This window comes from Onthophagus taurus, chromosome 3 (assembly GCF_036711975.1).
Source record: "Onthophagus taurus isolate NC chromosome 3, IU_Otau_3.0, whole genome shotgun sequence".
In the NCBI taxonomy this organism is placed as follows: Eukaryota; Metazoa; Arthropoda; class Insecta; order Coleoptera; family Scarabaeidae; genus Onthophagus; species Onthophagus taurus.
Window position 1 is genome coordinate 15,186,986 of NC_091968.1, and position 24,971 is coordinate 15,211,956.

A 24,971-nucleotide genomic window follows, 5' to 3' on the forward strand; every position below is an offset into this window, starting at 1 on the left:
ATTTGTAGAATGAATCACATTATTCATCAAACCATTTCATTTGATACCTCGCTCATAAAAATCGGAATGTAAATAACAGAGTTACACCTTGGGGCGTTTTTTATCTGACATCCTGTATAATTTTTTATTTTGCATAAATATCTTTGTTACGAATTTTTAAATTCAACTCTGCATTTTTATCGTGATAGAAAAAATTTCGAATTTTGTTGTACTTTTACTGGTAAAAGTACCAGTAAAAGTACAAAAATTCGAAAAAAAAAAATTTTTTCTATCACGTTAAACAAACTGGTATAATGGATATTAACTTCAATTTCAACCTAATCTGCATTTTTAGTTGTTATAGGTAGATATGAATTATAATTTTTAAAATCATTAAATCATCATTAAATAAAAAAAACATTTTAAAGCAAATTTAATGACGACTAATATAGGGTCAAGAAAAATTTGCTAAGCTGTCAAGCCTTTATAGTACAGTGCTGTCAAACCTAAACATTATACCCGTATCGCTTCATATTTGTGTGGTGAGAATTTATTTATTACCGGTGTTTTTTTTTTCACTAATTATTGAATAGCATAAACATAATTCTTATTAATTTTATTCATTCTACGTAACTCTGTAATATTTATTTTTCATCGTATTTGCAGGAACTGTTTTTACAACGAAACTCAGAAAATTATATAATAATATATTATAACAAGTTAATGATGTCTCACGCCATTGTTAGTGATTGTAATGAAGATAATATGAAAAAAGCGAACAACTTATTTGCGTCTTTAAATGTTAATCAAAGCGAAAATAATGATTCGCTTAAAATGAGCATATTGTCTTATATTAAAGCTGTAGATAAAAAGAATGAATCGGTGTTAAGTAGCAGGGCTCACCAACATAAACAGGAATATGATTTAAATAAAATTGTAAGCATAACGACAGACGATAGTGTTCATTATGTTAAACGTAAACGCAAATCTTTAATATGTCAAGAAAAGATTGTAGATAATTCTACTGAAAATGTCGAGAAACCAAGTTTAGACTTTACTGATGATTTACCCCAAAAGAAACAACCAAGGATATCTACAGAATCGGAAAAGCATATAGAACTAAATAATCTAATGACATCTGATGATATCAAAGCTATAGACAACCTTTTGGAGTGTTTAAAAACATATGGAAATGTAGCCGAACTGGAAGAAGATGTAGTCGATCCTGCAGAAGTGACGCAAACATCATTGTCGACTTCAATCAATCACCCAACAGAAATGACCGAAAATGTTATAGAGGAGTGTGTTGAGCCGATCGGGATAAAACCTCCACAGCAATGTAAAGCAAAACGTATAATGCATCCAAATGAGTATAAGAAAGCCAATTCAGTGGTTGTTAACGAACTACGACAAAGTAATGAAATTATCGGAAAAGTTATAAATATGCCTATAGCGCCGTTCACGATACAAATTCCACCGCAATGTAACGTACGCATTAGAATAAAACACAACAAATATTACAAAGACATTTTACCGGTTGTTAACGTATACAGCAAATCTAAGCATATAAAAGTAATAAGCCTGCCTCACAAATTAAAATCGATTTATAATGAGAACGAGATAAATGGTGAGTGTTTTTAATTATTTGAGGAATTTTGGCCGAAACTTAGATTGCGATTTTGCTGATAATTTTTTCTTTCACTGAACTTGTTTCAGCTAGCAGTTTTCCAAATAAATCGTCCTTAGGTCCTTAGGTAAGAAATATTACTGTAACATTGTGATAACTTGTTCCTTTTAGGGGTTTCATATGCACTTAATGATGTTTTAATAAATCCATAAATAAATTGCTCTACAACTAACTTTATTAAAAGGTAAACTTATACTAACTAGCAATATTAATTATTACATTATTGTAATGGTTCACTCTGCGTGCTCATCAATTGACCAAAATGCTCACTCCACGAGCCGCAGAGGTCATTGTTTTTTTACTTAGATGCTACATATGCTTACACTTATTTCTAATTAAATTCCAATTTTATTTATTCCACTACACCTCCCTTTTTGTTAAAAAAATTTAAACATCGTAATATTTTAAATTTTCACGTTAAATTTATTTACTCCATTACATTTTCTTTTACAATCTACTATAATTAATTTTGTATAACACCACGTAACAGTCTCTTTTCTATGCAATGTATTTTTTCAGTCTGTTTTTATGCACAGTTACTAACTTATTATTAATTTTTATAATTATGTTAGCAGATTCATCTTTAATTACTTTGTATGGACCGTTATAAATAGCTTCTAATTTATTGTTAGTGTCATATTTGAATAATACCTTACCATTAAATTTAAAGTTTATTGCTTTACAATTTTTATCTAACTTAAATTTTCTCTTATTTTTAGATTCAATTAAACTCGTCCTAGCATCGTTTAATGCAGTTTTCAGTCTAAGGGCCCGTTCAACAGTTGCAAGATAAATTCCGGATAAATAAATATCGGTATAACTTGTTAAGTCAATTCTCGTCAGTTTAAAGATCGATATATCGAAAACCATCCGATGAAAAATATTGCGGTAAGGTTTGTTGTATTCACTGAACATTTCTACGTAAAATATGTGAATTTGAAAATTTTCGAATCCGCGGTTTTCGTAAAATCGCGAGTTTAATGAAAAAAGTACCCTATTTGTGACTGTGCCGGCAACTTGCACTTTGTGATTTTTCTTAAAAAGTATATGGAATATCGAAAAAATAAAATATGCCCCTCATTGAGTCAAATAGTTTTTGAGAAAAAAACTCGCAACGTGAAATAGGTTTCGTTTTTCATATATTATGCAGAAATATTCAATGATATTCATTTAACCTTACCTCAATTTTTGTCATCGGACGGTTCTCGATATATCGATCTTTAAACTAACGAGAATTGACTTTTCAAGTTATACCGAGATTTATTTACCACGAGATTATCTTGCAACTATTGAACCGGCCCTTAATCTCAATTCATGGTTATGATCGTCAAAGTTATATACTGGCCGATTATTATTAAGCAAACTAGTTGGCAATTTACATGTTTTTCCAAATACTAATTCAAATAGTGTGTATTTTGTTTCTGAATGCACGGTGTTTGTTATTAAAAGAAAATACCCAAAATGGTACGCATGCTCTCCAAGTATTTTGGAATTTAGATGTTTAAATTCGCACTCATTTATGTGTGTTTTCTAAAGATTCCAAAGTTTCATGGTCATAAAAACACATCCAAGCCAAAAACTTAGTACCTTGATCCGTGACAATTTCCTGTAGAATACCGTACTGTAATATGAAATTTTGAACAAAAGATTTTGCTACAGTTTCGGCCTCTTTGCTTTTAATAGGATATGCTCCTTCGAATTTAGTAAGTTCACATCGAGCGGTTAACATGTACCTGCTATCTTCATTATCTTGATTCAAAGGACCTACGAAATCTAAGAAATCTTTTTCAAAGTCTGATGATGCGATGGTAATGTGTGTTCACGGTTCTTTACGACATCTCGTGTGTTTGTACCATTGACCTCATTACATTTACTTACAAATCTCATTACATCATGTTTTAAATTATTCCAACAGCGCTTAATATTTTTTTAATTTCTTAATTAATAATTTCTTAATTTGACTGAATCTATTGGATGCTTTAGCAGTTCAACAATTCCTGGATGGCGGTCAATTTATCAGAATCATTGCCAGAGCATGCCACAAATTCAGATTTTTTTAAATTTTGCTGTGCACGTGTCGTTACGAAAACATCGTGTGACATATTTTTTAGATCTGTAGAGTCAACAGTAATTCTTGATACGCCCACCGCCGAATTCTCTTTTCCCTTTATATAGTGCACAGAAAAATCAAATTCCTCTAATACCTAACTTTAGGGGGGCGAATGGCCCTGTGGTAAACTCTCGGGCTACCACGCCGGCGTTCTGGGTTCGATTCCCAGTGAATACACGCCGAGTCGCCTCCCCGTCCTTCGGAGGGGACGTTAAACCGTCGGTCCCGGCAACCAGTCTAACATCTCTCGTTGTCGTCAGATACATGTGTAGTTGGAGGTTGTGAACGTAAAAAAACGGGTTGAAAGCGCGTCTGCGCTCTTTGAGCGGTACTCAGCCATGCACCCAAGTTTCTGGGCGTTGGAGTACCAGCCCGGCTTGGGGGTCGTCTTCAAATTGCTGGGCGTTGGAGTACCAGCCCGGCTGAAGGCGAGGCGAGAAGCGGTATCAGCCTGATCGGATGCCATTTCGAACATCTTTCACTCCTCCAAATAGACCTACACATGGCCGAAGTAAACTGTGAGGATGTACAAAGGGACCGTTGGGGCTCAAGTGCTTTGGTTATACCACCTGTGGTTTAACCAACCTCACATGAAACTACATACATACATACCTAACTTAACTAATATCCTAACTTTAGTCAATTTCGAAGGATTCGTCATGCTGAATAAATATATCAATGGTTTATGATCGGTGAATATTTCAAATTTTCTACCGTACAAGTATGATCTAAAGTGCTTTACGGACCACACAATTGCCCAAAGTTCTTTCTCATGGACTGGATAATTAATTTCTGCTTTATTCAATGACCTACTAGCATATGCAATAGGCTTATCGTCAGAATTTGAGAGTACTGCGCCAATTGTATAACCAGAAGCATAAGTTCTCAGAATAAACCTATTAGCTTCTGAAAAAATAGGATATTGTAAAACCGGTGGGTTTATTACAGAATTTTGTAGAATTTCATACGATTTTTGACCACTCTCATCAAAATTTTCAATGAACTTACGGTAATAGTTTACGAGTGCTACAAAACGCGTTCATTCGTTGGCAATTTTCGGTATTGGGTAATTTTTATTTCATATATTTTAGCTGGGTCTGTTGAAATTCCATCTGCAGAAGTAATATGACCTAAATATACCTTTTTTTTTCTAAAAAATGACGACTGGATTTAATTTTAAATTTACTGCTTTAGCCTATTGAGTACTTCTATTAAACTTTTGTTATGGATTCTCTTCTGGATTCGCGGGAAGGCAGGCTGAACCGCCCGCAGCACTTTTACCTCAGCAGATCCCTTGTACTTACTTCCCTCATTTGGTCAGCATTAGGGGCATTCCAGCCATATTACCTTGGAGGCAAAGGCTAGAATTTGTCCCGGTTGTGCTGCCCTGATTCCACTCATGATAATCTGGATATCTCCAGAAATGGATAACCTTAATGTTTGGAGGGCCACGCAGTCGCATAAAATGTGTTCCGCTGATTCCTCCTTCTTACCGCATCCTCTGCAGATGTCGGTGTCACTTATTCCCATGTTCAGTAAGTGCTTCTGTAGATGCCAGTGTCCAGTGATTAGCCCTATGACCAAAATAAATACTACAGCCTCATAAATAAATCTGTTCGTTTAGGATCAGGGTACATCAGAGCCTCGTTGGCTTGGCGACATCCTGGTGTCCTGTCCCAGTAGTTTAGAAACTTCTTACGTGTTTCCTCTTTTTGAAGCTCTATTAAAGACTTTATTCTTGGGGCAATGATTGGTTCCGGCGAACCTCCGGGTTCGCCTGCAGCTTACCTTGCCAGTTTGTCTACCATGTCATGAAGCTTATGTCCCGAATGACCCTTTGTCCAGCAGATCGTATCTCATTGCTAGCGGCTGCCCCACAAAGATTGTTATACCGCCCGAGCGGAATCGTATCTACCCTGCCATTCAGGAGCGGCTGTTTGCTACATGCCTCCTCCCATAGCTGGCTGGTCGATTTTCCATATTTATATAGCCATTTGTCATTAGCCGCTCGCAGCCGGATCATTGTTGCTATCACCACCTCAACGTGATAATTGAGAGGAGGAGGCACAGTATATTCTCCATTGCTGCTGTTGGTGTGGTTATCATCGAGCCTGTAACGTAAAGACAAGCCAGACGTTGCAATTTTTGTAGTTGCAAAACAATCGTTTTATTTTTAACTCTTGGTCACCAGTTTACGGCGCCGTAAGTCGTCATTGGGCGTATCACTGCAGTGTATATCCACAGGGATATTTTTAGCGTTAAACCCCAGGAGGTCCCAACGGCCCTTCTGCACTGAGCGAATGCAATGCGTGCCTTATTTATCTTCCCTTCGATGTGCGGTCTCCAAGTCAGCGTTTCATCCAGGGTTAACCGCAGATACTTCACTTCATTGGCAAAGCGCAAGGAAACTTTGCAAAGACATGGCGCTCTAAGGGTACCCAGCCTTCTTTTGGTGCAGGAGAAACCTTTCCGGTGTCGTTTCTCTTATATATATTTCACATAGCCTTTCAAGCGCCTTCCCGACGAACGAGGAAAGACTGATTGGTCTATATGATTTTGGGTCAGTGTAATCTCTCCTCCCAGGTTTGATCTACAATGATCAATTTTATTGATCATTGTAGCTTCGCCAATAGTTAGATTTCTAATTATAAACCTTGTTCCCAGCAATCTGGCTCTGATCTCCAAAGAAGTTTCGCCGGCCTCCACAGTGAGTGCGTTGGTCGGGGATGATCTCAATGCTCCTAAAATAATTCTATATGCCTGGTAGGTTACTTTATTTATTACTTACATTGTATCCTTAGGCATCGGCAGTGTTATCCATAGACCATACTCTAGTTTTGACCTGATGATAGTTCTATACAGAGTGCCGAGGACTATTGGATCCCCACCCTCTTGGATCTTGTTGGTGCGAGAGATCTTAGTAAATTCAGCCCTGCTGTGCAAGATTTTGCTATCTCGTTGATGTGGAGTTTCCAACTCAATTTGTTGAGGTGAAATCCCAGGTATTGGGCACCCTCCGAGTATCTAACTATGTCGCCATTGAAAAATAGATTAGGACGTACGATATTCTTTTTGCTGGTAAAGATTACTGACCTTGTTTTTGGCAGTGAAATTTCTAAATGCCGTTCATCTAAGAAGCTTTTGAGTTTATCTAGTGCCGAGTTCATTCTTTCTGCAGCCAGGTCAATGTTGTCTGAAGTCGAATACATCACCAGATCGTCTGCCTAGCTGATTGCTTGTACGTTTAGATTTTGTAATGAGAGGTTAAGGGACGCCAGGTATATGTTAAAGAGAATCGGACTCAAGGAGCTACCTTGCGGCAGCCCTCTGTATGTTTTTCTTTCACCCACGTTCCATGGATCATTCTTCAACCGCATTACTTTTTCGGCCATCAAACTGTAAGTCATTATACAAAAATTTATCGGAAAACCGTAATTTTTCATAATATTTATCAAGGTTGGTATATGTACGTTGTCATACGCGGATTTTATATCGACGAACACAGCCAAAACCGATTTTCTTCGTACAAATGCTGTTTGGATCTCAGTTACCATGGTCGCCACTGCGTGATGATTCTGAATCCAAATTGTAAGTCATCAAACACCTGATTGTTTTCACACCACCAATCATGTCTACTCGCCAGCATGCATTCAAAAGTTTTTCTAATACATGACAACAAGGAAATAGGTCGGTAGCTAGCTGCATTATTTGGGTTTTTGTTTGGTTTAGCAATTGGCACAACCAGAATTCTTTTCCACTCCATCGGGATCTCACCTTTACTCCACGAATCGTTATAGATCTTAAGCAGAATTGTCTTGTATTCGTGAGTGTCTTTCCTCGACGACATCTCCAGTTCGGTCATAGTAATTGCCCCGATGCATCCCGGCGCATTATTTTCTGGCGGCTTCTCCATCATCATTTCGCATTCTTTCCGTGCTGGTACATATGCAGGGCAAAGAGAGTTGAGAAAAGGTTCGTTACATTAACTGTCTGTTGAGGTGTGGTTTTGTGTATCAAAGACTACTGTTGTAGATTCTGACGTTTCTCCATATTATTCCCATTGGCGTTAATCGATTTAACTCACTGCAGAACTTTTTGAAGTGTTCTCTTTTCTTTAGCAATAAAATTCTTTTAGAGATGGCTATATGCCTCTTGGCAATTTCGTAATTGATTGCAGTGCGATTTCTTTGGTATATGCGGATCACGTATTTCCTGAGTCTGATTACCCTTCGCACTCGGAATCCCACCATGGGCAGGGATTACAATAGCCCTTTCTGGAGTAAGGTGTCTTAGCGACTTGCAAGGTTGCGTTTTGTATTTCTCTGGTTAAATCGCTATAGTTTTGATGCTTATTGGTGTTTTTCTGTTGTAAAACTTCTGTGAATTTTGTCCAGTTGCTTATTTTTAGATTTGTAGATATTCTCTCTGTATTCGTTATATGACTTCGACTTCTCTCCGGAATTTTCATTTCAGTATATATGGGGAAGTGGTCGCTACTAAGTGTATCCCACCCGGTGTAACATGTGGTCGATCTAGCGATGTCTCCTGACGCCAATACTAACAATAAGTCCATTACATTTTGATTATTTTCGTTATATGCGAAAAATGTTGGTCGACCATCATTTAGTACTTGTAAGGTTCTTTCTCTAATGATTTTTGAAAGTGCTCTTCCTCTCTGATTCTCAGACTTACAACCCCACATCCTGTGGTGAGCATTAAAGTCACCCGCAATGATGTAGCTTTCATCCGTTCCAAAAAGTACTTGCCTCCAATGGTCCGTTGTAAAGTGTATGTCCGGTGGGATATACCCTGCAATCAGTTTGATGTTGCTGATTTTAATTTTTATAAAATGACTTCTTAACCCATTAATGGCCAAGGGTTGAAAAAATTTAACTTTAAATATTTTTTTAATTAAATCTATTTAAAAACACATTAAATAATAAATCCAAAAAAAAAATTAAAAAATATATAGGTGAACCCAATACAAAATGTTGCGTTTACGCAACGTTGGCTGAAAAAGGAGTATTTTTTTTTTCTTTATTTTTCATGGAATGGAGCAAAACATTCGGTATGTAAAAAAACATTACATTTTATGCATGAGAATATTGTTTGACTTCTACATTGTCGGCATCTACGACGAATACCTTGGTCATTTTTTATTATAACATGTCCCACCTTGTCTGTTCTGATTTCGTTGGGAAGACTATTTTTGGATGGTCGCCCAAGAGATATTGTCTGTACATTTTTGAAATTGATTGGGTTCTCTGTCTTTTCAGAATCGGCTTGTAATTTTTAATTCTAATTCTGTAGTTTGCAATACCGTTGTCATGTAAATCCACTCCCCCCATATGTTTGTTGTACTGTTGTATAACATTAGGTTGAGGAATGTTCACTTCTTTCCTCTCTTTCCGATTATATCTCTTTGTCTGTACCATGGGATCTATGAAGCAATCATGTGAAATAACAGTAACCACAACATTATCGTTCCAACGAACAACAGACACTTCTGCAGCTGAATCAAAATAAAAATCGAATTCACCTCTTTCTTTTTTTCTAAGAGATTTAGCCGATTCCAGGGGACATTTCTCTATTCGGTTGTCACGAATAGTTCCAGTCGCAAAAATTCCCAGTTCCTTCAAAACAGTAAATAATTTATAAGAGGAAAAAAAATTGTCGAAAAAAAATTCTGTGTTCTGAAGGCGATTTTAAAACTTTTAGAAGACTAATGATTACGTCTGCTCCTAATCGCAATTCGCTTTTGTCAACTCTGGCACCTCCATATGGTATGAACTGGTACAGGTAGCCATCAGACGAACAGAGGCACCATAGTTTGTAGCCGAATCTTACAGGTTTTCCTTTTATAAACATTTTGGCTGAATGCTTACCAAAATACGGGACCATTTCTTCATCGATAGATAAGTTATAGGTAAATATTCCAAACTGCACATTTCTTTCATTTATAAGTTCAAATAAAGGACGGAGTTTGAAAAATTTATCTGTTTTATCTAGTAGAGCATTATCACATAGATGTAAATTTTTCTTTATATCTCGAAATCTATTTCTGCTCATACAATTTTTGACCAAGGACACACCTTTATCCTCGTCTTTACTCCAGTACATATCCATTTGTGGAAGAGTGTGATAACCCGTTAAAATCATTATTCCCAAAAATTTTCTTAAATTATCTATAGAAAATATATACTGATGTCTATTATTGTCATGAGCATATTTTATCGAAAAATCTACAATAAGTGTTAGAACCTCATTGTCAAAATACATTTCAAACACTTCTAGAGGACTTTTTCTTTCTACAGTCTCTTTCAACGTATGCTCACGGGTAATTTGATTGGACTCAGGCGATGAAAAATATGTGGGATGTTTTTTATGTTCCCATTTTGGACAAAATTTAGATAATTTGGCTCTTTTTTTTGGTCCAGGTCCAGGAGTAGGGGGTTGGCTTGTAGAAGGCTCGGGGAAATTGGCGTCTACCATATCATCAATATTATTTGAAATTATTTCATAAGTGCCAGCAACATCTTGGGTCAATTCATTTTCATTGCCTGAAAAATGACTAGTAAAAGTCTATCCTCATGAATGTAACGTATAGAGATAGCATTCAGAAGATTATTTTACGAAAATTACCTGTTAGATCGTTGTCGTCAAAATACTCTTCATCAGTTAGGTCATCTCCCGTTGGAGGAATAATAGCAACGTCAATTTCATTATCGGTAATATTTTCCAATTCGGCTTCCAATTCATGTAAAGTTAGGGGTCTTTTTGGATTATTTTTCCACTTATTTTCACACATTTTAAAGTTAGGAAATCGAAATCAGTGTTTATTTACATTTATATCATATTTATTAACTGTTTTATGACAATTCTTAAAAGTTAGGTTAGAAAAATTTTCTTTTAGTTTGTATTTTTACGACAAGGGGCTCGGTCGTTAGTGCGACAAGGTAAAACTTCAAAATTATTTTTGCTCTATTCTGGAGCAAGTCACATGTCACCGTTTTATTCCCTTATACTACTTCGCGATGTCACCCCTCGAGTTTATAAATATACTGTCAATATAAAAAGTATCAAAATAGAAATTTATTGCCTTATACCGCCAACGTTGCGAATACGCAACATTAAAATTAGTTGTTCTTATTAAAAATTTTTTTTTTACAAAAATGAAATTTACGTCAATATGATCCGAAAAGATAATAGTTTATAATAGACATGACAAAATCTAGAAATTGTTAGTCACTCGTCGCAAATAAATTTCAAAGTACAGTGCTGCAGAATACCTAAAAATCGGCAAAATTCAAAATTTTTTTTTTTAATTGTAATGAAAATTGTGCCAAACTAAAATTTTTCCCGAAAGCTTCATAGTATACTCGAATTACTACCAAATAATTGAAACTCTAAAATAGCTGCAAACGGTTAAAAAACAATTGTAAACAATATGTTGCGTTTACGCAACGTTGGCAATTAATGGGTTAATACTGGATCAACCACGTCCATCACCTCATATACCAGTGGTTTTCTTATTAATACTGATAGGCCTCCGTAACCATCTTCTCTAAGCTTTTTTATATGGTAGTAGTTAGGTGTTGTTACACGCATGTTTTCCTTTAACCAGGTTTCACATACCACTATAACATCTTGTTTGTCGTCCTTTAAATATCCAAAAAGGCTAGGTTTATTTTTGATGATACTTCTAGAATTCCATGTCATGATTTTTAAAGTTTTATTAATCATTGTTTAGTATATTATAATAGTTTGGATGTGCGTATGCGTGGCAAAGTATTATGTTGTGTTTGCCCGTTTGTTCGGTGTCCATCACTTTGTTTCGGTTTTTGGATTGTTGAGCGGTTTAGGCCTCCTATTCTGGAGCTATTTTCATTCTCTTCATACTGCATTTCAAGCTCTGATTGGATTCCTGCTCTGAGCTGGACCCATCGCTGTCTTCTTATCGCTGTTAAAAGTGTACAGAAGGTCTTCTGGGACGTCAATTTTTCGTTTCTTTTCTTCTGTCCTAATTTTTTTGGTAGGGTAATTGTTTTCCTATGGGATGTTGATTGTGTACCCTTTTGATTTTCTGTGGGTGCCTGAGCAATGACTTTGTTTGAGTATAAAGGTCTGGTTCTGTTTATAACCGGGAATGATTTGTTGTCCACTACTGCTTGTGGTATAATATTTGGAGGTGCTGTGGTTGCATTACTGGGGCCCGCCATTTCTGCTGCTTCGTAGGGGGAAACGTTAAATCTCGTCATAATTTCCTTTATTTTGACTTGACGAGCATATTCCGGACATCCTCTTTACTGCTGGAGTTCCTCTTTCATTACTGAGATGTTTTCCATCGCAAAATTGGCATTTTGGTTTACTTCCATTTTGGCATTCTTCCAATGAGTGTACATCGGAACAAGCTGGGCATTTTTTCTTAGATCGACATTGGTTCTTTGTGTGCCCATACCTCATACAGTTAAAGCATTGAGTGACTGGTGTTATATACGGTTCTGGATAACGAAATGAAAAGAAAAGTCTCACCGATTTTGGTAGATTAACCCCCCTAAATGTTACTACTACTGATGCAGTTTCGATGTATTGAGGTCCCTCCTCTGTTTCAATTCTCCTCGCCAATCTTCGTACATGTATAACTGGTTCATCATCTCCTGTTCGTAAGTGCGCAAGTAATTCCTCTTCCCTAAAACTTGGATCGATGTGTCTGACAATGCCCTTACAAGAAATGCGATGGCTGAGTATAAATGCTTTCCAACCATTCTTTATTGATATATCTGAATTTATGAAATTTCCAATCTGTTTCGGCCTCTTTTTTCTAATTTTTTAATACCTTGTATTTTGCTCTGGTATAGTAGTTTACCTATTTTTAAATCTCTCATCTGTCCTATGTTTTTGTCCATAGACTCAATACATACCACAAAAGGTGGGCAGTCTGACTGAATATAACGTTTTTGGTTTTATCACATGTTTAACACCATTTATATTAAGGACTTTACTCCATAATTCGATTGCTCTTTGTAGGAAGGCGACATTATTACCTTTTTTGTCAGTATAGACAAAACCCCAATACCCATTGTTGAGCGCATTTCGTGATTCCATTAAAAGTTCTTTTTTATAGGTTATGTCAATAAAATTTGCTAAATCAGGTTATCAATATTTGTACATATCGACGCCTCCAGCGAAGACTATAGTAACTAATTTTTTACACTACTGAGATAATTCAAAGGAAACATTTACAGCCGTGGTAAAAATACAACTTTTTTAAATCTGATATTATTATTCTATTTAAATTAACTAACATATTCTGTTAACAATAATAATAAATATAATAAATTATTTCATGACTACATCTATTTGAAATCCTTGTGTTTATTCAGTCTTCACTCTCCATTTCATCGACTTCAGCAATCATGTTCGTCTTTGAATACAGACTTTTATAAAAAGCTTGATACATATTAGGTATTTTCCCTTTATCACAAAGCCATAATCCTTTCAATTTCTTGTCGTCTATCGGTAGTAGTTTGTCGTATAATTTTGAAGGAAACTGGTTAATGGAGGGCCGTCCTCTAGATTTTCGACCATTTTGCTTGATGTCACTGCTCTTTAAATTACCATCAAATTCATACTTGAATTGTATAGTGTATGGTTTTTTATAAGAAAACCTAATTTCCCTTATTTGGCTCACTTTGAATGGGTGTTTGTTATTGTCAGTTTTCCAATTTTCAGTTTCGGTACGTATTTTAAAATTATAAAAATCATCCTGGCACATCTCCGTAACGTCGTAAACCTTTCCAGTTGTTTTGGCCATTCTTATTAAGGTGACCCACTGTTCGGGCACATATACGTCCGATTGCCGTTTCTTGGCGTTCTCAATAACAGCGTGCATGCTGTCACCTTCATTTTGAGTGTGCCCCTTCTCTAGAAATCTGAGCGTAATGTCAATTTGAAAATGTACGGCAGCAAAAGCAAACATTGAGAATATAAAGCGATTTCTATTTTGTCCACCGCAGTTGTCTGAATAAAATATCACGTTTTTTACTCCTTTTCTAGTGACGTAGTTTAAAAATTTCCAGAGGCAACTGGCAACTTCATTAGGACCCCTTTTTGCTATCTGTTCGTGCCACAGATAGCAGTAACCCTCTTTGTTTCCTAGGTCGTAAACTGTAAAATTTTATGTTGACAACTTGCTCTTGTAATAAAAATCGCTGACATTCGATTGTGGAGTAGCTAAAACTTCTTGGAGATCAAAACAAGCGACGCATACACTCTTATCGTTTACTGCAAGATCTTTGTCGGAACTCTTCAAATTCCTAGCTACAGCTTTATTCTTTAAATGAAACTCATATTTTTCACGAAGTTTTTCTTTTTCCGCTTCCGGTGCCAAATTAAAAACCGAGCAAATATCACACTGGTCTTTCATGTGCTGAAAGAAACCAATATTAAATTCCTCATTGAAAATGTCTCTATACTGACGAGAAGTAGCTGGTATGGTAATATTGTTTAAGTTACAATATTCAGTGTATAATCGATACATTTTTTGGATGCTCAATCCTTCCTCAAAGTACATTTTAGTGGAGTCTTTTCGAATTTAATGAGAAGGTACTACGGGAAACAATTTAATGTGAATTCTGACAGTCTCTGTAATTTCTGGTTTTAGTCTATGAGTTCGTGTACTATGTTTCCCTCGCTTGTCCTTTTCTAAGGTTCCACCTTCTTTTAATTTGCTCAATGCTTTAGTTACCCAAGATTCTTAAATATTTAGAGTTCGCAAAAAAAAATCTTGCAAATACGTTGTTCTTTACTGCGAATGTTGAAATAATATTCCCGAGAGAAACTTCTCCGAGACTGCGAATTGACAGTAAGAGTAACTTGTTTTTTGAAACATAAGAAAACAAAAAAACTAAAAACCACTTTACGAGTTAAATGTCGTAAAGGTTTGAGTTTGAGATCTTTCCCGTTTCAATGACGACGAAAACTGTAGTAACTCAAGATACGATAGTATTCCGTGGATGATGCATACAAATCGGAGATACTATTAAATTCAATAGCAGAATTTTGGCTGCAGCATGTTCATCTCATAAGATACGACTTTCTTCGCCGAAAAAGATTATCTGAATAGAGCGTTTGGTGCACGTAACTCAAAACATGAAAAATTTGAGTTACTATAGTCTTCGTTGGAGGCGTCGATATGTCGTCAAAAAGGTTTTCAATAGATTTACTATCGTCGTCATTGTTGGGACTTATAGGCTGTGAAATAGGGAGTGGCGACCCACCCCCACTGTCGTGATCTATGCGGGATCAGTCGCTGATATTTTTATGTGTCTCTATTTAATTAATCACCAATTTGAGCTACGTGATTCTATGTATAGGATATATACGGACGTAAGGGAGGACAATTACAACAAATTAAAACTTACCACGGGGCGAGGGAACTATAATAATCGAGCTCTTAAACAACCCTATTTTGTAGGTTATTTTTTAGGTTATATTTTTGTTTTGTTTTAGTTCAGCCGGGTAACAGTTGGCACTCAGTGAGAGCGCCTGCCGACAGAGGTCGTTTGTTTTCAAGAAAACCTGGACCCAAGCGGCCGAAGGCGCCCAAGTCCAGCAGCGACGTACGTAAAACTCTTCCTCACTAGATGTATTAATTTGTCGACCTTGTTTTGAACACGTGCTCGAACAATGATAGGGAAAATTCCATGGTCGACTTTTTAAATTAAATGAAATTTACTTACCACCTCCTATAAACCTGCACCGGAGCTTCAGTAAACACGTCATCACAGCGTGCGCAGGTCACGAGCGGAATATTTTTGTTATGATTTTGTAAACTATTTCCGAACACTTGAAGATTAACCATATAAACAAACCATGAATCATAGTTTAATCCTGACATCACAATTGTCATAACCAGTGAAAATGAACTAGGGCTAGTTTTTAATCCTATTGGTTCCTAGTCATTTGAAACTGGTCTTTGTTGGTAGTGAAAGCTGTACAGGGTGTCCAAATTTCGATGGGTTTGCAGGGTATCTCAGTTATTATGAAAGATAGAAAGTTGCGGCTTTCGCGAACCTGAGCTACTTTTTTGTGAAACTTATAATGGCGCAAACCAAATTTTCATAGCCCTCTTCGTTTTTGATATACAGGGAGTGTTTGAAATTTACGATTTTCAGACACCTCCTGTATCTCAGCTATCCGCAAACTTAGTAAAAAAGTAAAAATGGGTTCTAATAGATTTTTTCACGTAGAATCCAATGGTGCACGTAGATTTTTTCTAGTCATCACGGTTTTTGAGTTATAAACACAACTCAAATACTCAATACTCAACTTCTAAAATACTTAACTCTTTATAACTCAAAAACCGTGATGACTAGAAAAATTCTACGTGCACCATTGGATTCTACGTGAAAAAATCTATTAGAACCCGTTTTTACGTTTCCGGATAGCCGAGATACAGGAGGTGTCTGAAAATCGTAAATTTTGAAACACTCCCTGTATATCAAAAACGAAGAGGGCTATGAAAATTTGGTTAGCGCCATTGTAAGTTTCACAAAAAAGTAGCTCAGGTTCGCGAAAGCCGCAACTTTCTATCTTTCATAATAACTGAGTTACCCTGCAAACCCATCGAAATTTGGACACCTGTACAATTTCGACTGGATGGTTCCAATTCTACTTAATCATATCCCCGAGAAAGACCTAAATGGGTAAAATACAACGCGCCTGATAATGAGTCAAAAATTTTAGTAACATTAGGTAATCTGTCATCCTCAATATTTTTATTTAACAACCTATAATCGATAACAATTCGTCATTGTTTGTTTCCCTGACTATCATTTTTCTTAGGAACTATTAACAATGGTGAGGACCAACTTGTCTTTGTTTCTTCAATTATTCCGTCAATTGAGCCGGTGAGAATGAAAGTGGCATAAGTCACATTTTGACAAATTGAAGAAATTTAATTGTATGTTAAAATTATTATTGAAAAATCAAATAAAAAAAGATCGCAATACTAAAAACTGATTGCTGTTTGAAATTAAATGATTAACCCGATTTATAAACATTATATTCTGCATCTTTTGTGTATACTATAAAAAGTAGGGGTTAAGTGACTTATGCCACTTTCATCCTAAATACGTGCAAGGTAATATGATAATTTCTGAACTTACATCGAAAAAAAGTTGTTATTATTTTGTACATTTTCAAGGCTCTTATTACTTGAATCAATTTCAATTTAATAACATTTCCCATTTTACTTCACATTTTTAATGTATTTAACACAAATATAAAATAAAATTAAAATTAAAGCCTAAGGAAATGAAATGTGCAACTAAAGAACAAACAAAATATTAAAAATCTCAACATTCTAATACAAATGCGTCCTATATTATTCAATTTTCGAAAAATTTTCAAAAGGTGTCCACTACTGGCTTATAACCTGCAGTTCGTCATCACCTTCCTCTTTACTATTAAGTTCATCACTTTCCTCTGCATGGAAAGATAGAGGTCCAATATCGCCTTCTATAGCATTGGATGTACAGGGTGGGCAAATTTGGGTGTTAATAATAACACCGATATATATTCTACTTAAAAAAGTGTCTTAAGAACGTATCAACCCCATTTCTCTAATTTCAAAAATAAACGAAATATGAGCATTTTTTAAAATCACGAAAATTTGGCTATAACTTAAAAACAAAAGAAGATAGAGATTTGGTCTTTACGGGATTGGATTAGTCTCGGAAAAAGAGACCGGGACATGGCACCTACTTTTTTTGTATCTCTTATAGTTTCTGAGATAGCCTATAATAACACCCAAATTTGCCCACCCTGTACATTGATTTAAAAAAAAATTGTGATGCACCGGAGGAATAAACGGCAACAAAGCCATCATATCCTGTTTTTTAAACTCCCCTATAGGTCTTATGTTAGTATAAAGTTTAACGTACGGTACGTTCTTTAAAGAAATAGGCCTTCCCTTTCTGCCAGTTGGCTTTATGTTTAGGACATCAAACTCTATCATGTCCTCTAATGTTTCCTTATGCATTATTTTATAAGGACTCCCTTTCTGTATTCTAATCCACTGGATTTTCAACCAGTTTATACGTTTATTTTCAATATTGATTTTTCTGTTACTAACATTCCTCTTTAAATTTTCAGTAGAAAAAAAATCATTTTTATTCATTGTACTTATTATAAATTTTTTTTAATTTCTACAATTTGTCATAATTTCATACCAGTTTTCTGGAACGTAGATGACTTTTCCTTTTGCTGCAAGTTCTACACTGCCAAAATCAGAATCGTTAGGCAAAAACGAATGGCCTGGTACCAAAGACTTCTGGTCTATGACCTCGATGTTAGTTTCATCACTTTGAATAAATCTCATTAATGCCAAACACATATTAATGTTTCGATTTTGTCCTCCGCATGTATCGCTGTAAACAGTGACTTTCTTTTTATTGTTAGCATAAACTTTTAAGTGCTTTAATAGGCATGACGATATTTCTTGTGAGCCTCTTCCGGCAACTGTCTCATTCCATACGTAGAAAAACCCGGAATCTTTTGCAAAATCATGAACTCCAAAATTGTAGCAGTAAAGATTTCTTTTGTAATAAGCATCAGAAACCGTTAAAACTGGGAATGGTAAGGATTTTTGCAAATCTATACTACAAGCATAACATTCTTGATTGATTTTAACAATTTCAGCGTCATCTTTCATACAACTTCTAGCTAACTCAGCTTTCTTCAGATGAAATTCATGATCTCTATCGAGTACCGTCTTATCTTCTTGATTCATATCTGGGTTATATATTTTAATTTTGTAAATATCACACCTTTTACATGTATCCTTTTTCGGGCTATAGAAGTGTAAGTTGAATTTCGTATTGAAAATATACTCATAAAAATGTTCCTTGACTGGCTGCCTCTGGTTTTCATAGCATTTTTCGGCGTACAGCGCATACATTTTTCGCAGGCTCAATGATTGGCATAAATATTTTTTGTTTGGGTTGTGTTTCCTTGTGTAATGACTCTCGTATGAAGGAAATAACTGGATATGCTGCATAACGTAAGTTTTATCGTCTTCTGATATTTTCCGTTTAGGACAGCCTTTTAAGCCTCTTAGGTCATCTCCTGGAGTCTGACCATCGAGTGTTTTTCTTAAAACTCGGGAAACTCTTCCCTCAGACACGTTAAACGTGCCAAGAAAATATTTCTTGCAAACCACAACTGATAAATTATTGTTTGGTTTTAAATTATATTGAAATGAAGCACTCCTCATAATGGCTCCTTCCACATAAAAATGTATTTTGTCTTTTGAAATTTCCCTACGAATTTATATTCCCTACGTTTTCTACAGTTTTTCTGCGAATTATTTTCCTACTTTTGTTGTCTGGTTGTTTATCTTATTTTATTGTTCCTATTGTTTTTCTTGACGAGTTTAATTTAGATTTAAGAAGTTTAAGGATTTTTTTATTTATTCTTAGTAATTCTTGCAGAGTTTCATATTTTGGTTCCAATTTCTTCGTTCTTATTAAGTTTTCGTTGTTGTATTTTATTTTCGCATTATTTATTATTTTTTTCCATTTTGAGATTAAATCTCAAGGATTCGTTCCAAATAAGTTTTTTTTTTATTTAAATTCAGAAATTCAAAAATTGTCAAATTGACAACTAGAAAAATTAATGACTCAATGTCACCAACTTGAACTGGTTCCATAAAATGTTACACAAATCTCATTACAGCACCCGTTTGAGTACTGTTAGAGCTTTCATTACCGTCGCAAATTACAAAAAATTATTTTCATTTAGATGTAACGGAAAGTATGTATTTTTTTTTAAATGAATAGCCTGTAATTTTATCATATTATAAATACAACTAAATTGGGTTTATCCTACAGTATATGTTGCAAACTCACAGTGTTAATAGTTCCAGAGATATTCAATAATTGAATTATTGAATAATTGAATTATTGTTTTTCCAAAATATGCCCGTTGCAGGATCTTTTTAAAAACGATGTAAAAATGTCAAATAATAGTCAAAGCCAGTAGGTAGTAGATAATAGTATCTAAAGATATTAGATACACTATACAGCGTGTTCATAAAACTTTGTAAATTTTAATGTTTTTCAAATGGCTTTCCATAAGTTTTTTAAATGGACCACCCTGCATATTATGTGCTGGTTGAATTGCTCATAAAGTTTCCTTTAAATAATGTTAAGTATGCCTAACTTTAGTAGTTTTCCTGATATTTACAATTTAAAGAAAAATGTGCAATACAATATGCCATTATTGTACTTAATATTGCATTCTGTCTATTTTTGTCATGTAAAAAATCATAACAACTTAACTGATTTTTTAAATGTTATATTTCATATCTATAACAATCAAATATGCAGAGTTGGATATAAAAAATGATAACAGCGAGGTTTATGGAAAATAATAAATTATTTATGGCGCAAGAAGTCTTCATCAAATTTGCTTTAAAATGTTCTTTATTTCATAATAGTCATTAATAATAATAATTCGTTCTTGAGATTCGATTTTTTAAAAGTTATACTTTATATCTGTAACAATCAAACATGCAGAGTTAGAATTAAAAAATCATAATAATTTTTTACTACTGTATTCCCGATAATTATTTTTTCTAATAACTATCAAGTGTCGAATAGCAGGGATGGGCGTGTATTTTACTCGTGTATTTTTCAGGTTTTTTTACATGTAAAAATTAGAATAATTTACAGGTTCTTCTTAACTGTAAAATATGTAAAAAATGTAAAGTTGTAAAAAATTAAAAAAGGCATAAATAAAAAAATAAATCGCAAGTCGCAACTCAAATATTATTTATTGTCAACGTTAACCAAATGCATTTATTAAAAAATATAATATTGACTTATTCAATCTTCACCCTCAAGCGTAGTCTCAACTTCACTTTCATCCCAGTCATAATTTTGACAATTATCTTTAATTTTTAAGGTGTAGTAAATATATACCAGTTTTTTGGATTTTTCAAATCCAAGACGATTTCTAATTGAAGAATGGATATATCCCCAATTTGAAAAAACCCTTTCGATTTCGCCCGAAGACGCTGGCATTTTTAATAATTTTAATGCAACTTGTGGTAACTCCTTGTTTTCTATTTCTGCCATTCTCCAAAATAATAAAGATTTTGTTATATTCTTCTCTTTGATTTGTGGAAAAATCCCAACATTGCGTTCGTAGTTATCCCATTCTTCGCAACCTTGGGCGCTAAGTATTTTAAACAAAAAGGCATGTATTTCTCTAAGTTGCTCTGAATTGAGTTTTTTGTTTTCATATACAGGATGCAAATAATATGCAGTTAATGCATATACATTTAATGCCATTTTCTTTCTGGCAGCCAAAGCCGCAGAATATTTATCTTTGAAATTATCGGGCAAAGTTAATTCAAGCCAAAAGTGCACGGCATCTGCTATTGATGCGTCTTGGGACTGACAATTATTTATTAGCTGGCAAATAGGCTCATATAAAGATAATTGATTTCTTACTTTATCGATGAAATCTTCATCGAAAAGTAATGATACTACTTTTGATTTAATTCTTTTACAAGTTGAATCAGTTTCAGCTGCAATAACCCTCATTATTCTTAAATTATCTAACAGACATTTGTATGATTTTTGATAGCTACACCATCGTGTTTCACATGGAAGTTTAATTTTGGTACCACCTTTTTCTGTTATAGCCCTTTCATTGTCCGCTTGTTTAAATTCCTTTAAAACAGTTGTAACAGAATTGGTGCATTCTTTATCCTGTACATCTTTGGCTAGAAGGTTGGCGGTGTGGCTATTGCACGTTGAATGCCAGAGACAATGATTCATATCTTTCCCCATTCGTACCATTGCACTTGCATTGTCAGATATAATTGCATATATTTGGGAATGGTATGTACGTTTAGCCAAATCTATTGCTTCATTTATTATGTGAACCAGTTTTTCGGCAGTTTCTGCTTCACCAGTTAAATCCCTAGCATTGAGGAATGCTCTTTGACCTAAACAGTAAAAAGTTTAATTTTAAAGGATTTTACCAGATTTTAAAAATCTGGTGTATAGCAAATAATTCCATGATTTTTAATTTAAACAAAAAATGCTCTAATTATAATAATCGATAATCAGAAATAATTATTGCAATTAACCATAATATAACACCAAAAATGTTGGATTTATTTGGTATTGTATTCCAGATTTTTGTTGCACATTGCACCCAGTATAAATCAGAAAAATAATAAAGACATAAATATACCTCCAACTGTCTGAAGTGTACATGTAATAATTTTTGAGTTACTTGAGGTGTTTTTCCATCCATCAATAAGAACTACAGTTTCTTGATCTATTCCAAATTTAGTTTCGGTGATTAAGTTATTGCATACAGAATCCAATAGAGTACTCGATAAAGTTTTTCTACCAGGTTTTCTTTTTGCATAGGCAGGACGCAATTTTGGAATGTTGCAGGCAAAAAAAAATTCTGCTATTGCTTGTGTAATACTGTCTTCTTCTTTAACAGAAATGGTGTCTATATAGTTATCCAGTGTTGACGCTTTTTTCTTTGATTTGGCGGTTTTAGACGTAGTTGTTGAACTTGAAGGTCTACTTGCACTTGGTAGAGAATCCATGGTAACGGCTGTTGAAGTTGAACCTGATGGCAACATTTGCAACATTTCACTTGTACTACTTGTATTACATACGTAAACATCAATCGTATTATTAGCTTCTTCAGAGGCAGCCTGAATATTTAAGAAACAATATAAAACTACAAGTTGTAAAACAACTAATTAGATGATTACTGCTTACCAATTCTTGTACGTTGATATTGTTGTCATAGTCGACATCATCCTGTTTTGCTTGACCACTATCGATTTGGCTAATATTCATATTATCATTATCAATGGAGCTATTATTATTAAATTTCTGAATCTCAGAATCTGATTCCAAACAAATTGACATTGAACTGGATTCAACAGATGGTGATAAGTTTGTTTTTATAATTTTGCATGACTTTCTAGATAGATAAAAAGATACTAGTTATTAGTTATCGATTTTACTAAAGTGGTTGGTTTGTACGTATATGCAAATATGCTTACCTGTGCAATTTCAATCTACTAATAGCTGTGTTTTTTAATAATTTGTTACACACGTTACATTTTGCATTGTATTTACTTCCGGATTGAATGTATTCAAATGCCAAGCTAACATACTCATTTTTTCGTGGCCTGCCACAAGCGCGATGACGAGCGCGACTATCATTGTCATTGCCAATATTGCAAGTAGAATTAAGTTTTTCACTTTTAGAAGTCATTATTAAATGAATTCGATACTAATCGATACATAGAACATAACCTTACTTAAGTTGCTGGGGTAGGTTAATACAAAATACAACACAAACCCACATAACCTTATTTAGTGGTTATATTGACATCTGACGTATTTAACTGACATAACCTCAAATAAAATACGTGATTTTTTCGTATTTTACGTATTTTACATATTTTACAAAATTTACATGTAGAAATTGTTTTTTACATGTTCTACATGTAAAATAATAAATTAGATTTTTTACATGTAAAATACCAACCCTGTCGAACAGATACTGCATATAAATTATTGAATTACTACAATACTTATTAATTAATTACATGTTTTTCTTTTTGTTTCAGCATGTGTGCGCATTGCATAGATTTAAGATGGTCAATCATTGTGTAGCTAAAATGAGACGATGGGCGATAGCGTTGATAGTAAATGTTTTGTCTGATATTGAATGGAACATCCTTCAGTAGATCTATAAAATTAATTTCAAAAAAATTCTCATTACATGTTAATGTTGAATTATCATACCAACAATCTACATAACTTTGTATATTATTTCCACATATGCTGCTGAGATATTTCAAAGATATTCGTGATATGTAGTTAGGAATCAGTCTTTTATGGCTGTGACATGAATAGGTACGCAAGTGTTCTACCACGAATAATTGCTTGAGAGAGCTTGAATAATTCTTTGTGGAATGCATGTGTACGTGCAACCTGTATATTTTGGGATGTGCTGTTTTACACTTTGTTTTGTTTAAAACTCCCCAAGTGTACCTTTCTTATAACTCTGCTTTTATTTTCTGTTTACTGGATATTATTTAATTGTTTACACAATTATTTTGTCCAAGTTTCTTTGTCATTTATTGTTCTCAGTATAAGTATAATTTTAAGATTATAAGGCAATAAATACGAGTTATCTTTTTATATTTATATTTTATATGTTTTTATTTATACTTGAGGTAAGTTTCAATAATATTTCAAATAGAAACAATACTTCTTTTATAAATTATTTAACGTTTTCCAATAAACTGTAAAAAATATGGTGCTGCTTCGTTCATATGATAACTCCTCTTCCAGTGCTGTGAAAGGAAAAATATGTATTTTAATCACTAATGTTGTGATTCTAACCTGAACTAAAACCTTTAATAAAAGCGAAAGAAACAAGAATGACGGTTTGTTAAAAATTAAAATGTGCTTAAACGTCTTTTTTTTTTCACTTTTATAGGCTAAAAACATAATAAATTTTAACGGATTGAAATAATTGTAGTTCCGCCTATAGAGAATCTATTTACGAATGAAATAAATTCCTGGCCAAATAATCGGTCTATTAGTTTTTGTATAATTATGTGAACCACTTCGAAAATTACTTTTCAGGAGAAGCGTTGAAAATTGAAGTACAGTTATTAAGGTGATAAAAGAAAAAATGGTGATTTACCTTTAGTCAGCAATTCCAGGAGCGGCAACAACGATAACACTGCTAATTGCTAGATGCGACGCAAACTGAACTATCGTTGTGCTAAAATGCAGATGTTTTGGAAAAAACGTCCAAATGAGCGAATTTGAGACTTTCATAGTTATTCTGGGTGTTTGCTCCTAAACAGCGTTCCAATAAATCCTCCGATCTTAAATGTTAGTAAAGAGATTTAACAGCTTTTTGAAATTAAGCAGAAAGTTCTGGTCTCTTGCGCTTAAAACTGTCTAACCTATTATTCGCTTCTGCTTGTCGCTATTTACACCAGTTATCTTTACCAGGGGGCAATAATGGTGTTGAGAATTACTATCTGATGAACTATTATGGTAAAATGCAGCTCATATTTTATATTTCATTTCTGGCACAGATGCATTTCATCGGATTACTAAG

The 24,971-nt window shown here is 34.3% G+C and overlaps 2 protein-coding genes across 12 annotated transcripts in view; one reads left to right on the forward strand and one right to left on the reverse strand.

Annotated features, from left to right (window-relative positions):
* LOC111417577 (uncharacterized) overlaps positions 1 to 24,429 on the forward strand; it is a 43,063-nt gene extending 18,634 nt beyond the window's left edge. Inside the window, exons 3-7 of one of the 11 annotated variants that reach the window (XR_011639934.1) lie at positions 646 to 1,606; positions 1,696 to 1,733; positions 2,386 to 6,539; positions 15,288 to 15,397; positions 23,458 to 24,429. Coding sequence is in view for 4 of the 11 variants with exons in the window: in XM_023049898.2 (XP_022905666.1) it covers positions 703 to 1,606; positions 1,696 to 1,725; positions 1,778 to 1,818 (975 nt within the window). In the remaining 7 variants the exon portion in view is untranslated. Of the gene's footprint in view, positions 1 to 645; positions 1,607 to 1,695; positions 1,734 to 1,777; positions 1,851 to 2,385; positions 21,026 to 23,457 lie in introns of those variants that run through there. The other 10 variants (XR_002706702.2, XR_002706705.2, XR_011639933.1 and 7 more) reach the window with 10 other exon arrangements.
* On the reverse strand, positions 20,608 to 22,221 carry LOC111417576 (uncharacterized). The gene is made up of 2 exons (XM_023049896.2): positions 22,047 to 22,221; positions 20,608 to 21,795 (listed from the first exon to the last, which is right to left on the reverse strand). The coding sequence occupies exon 2, from the start codon at positions 21,644 to 21,646 to the stop codon at positions 20,666 to 20,668; it is 981 nt and encodes a 326-aa protein (XP_022905664.2). The 5' UTR covers positions 21,647 to 21,795; positions 22,047 to 22,221; the 3' UTR covers positions 20,608 to 20,665.
* Positions 24,430 to 24,971: the final 542 nt, after the last annotated feature.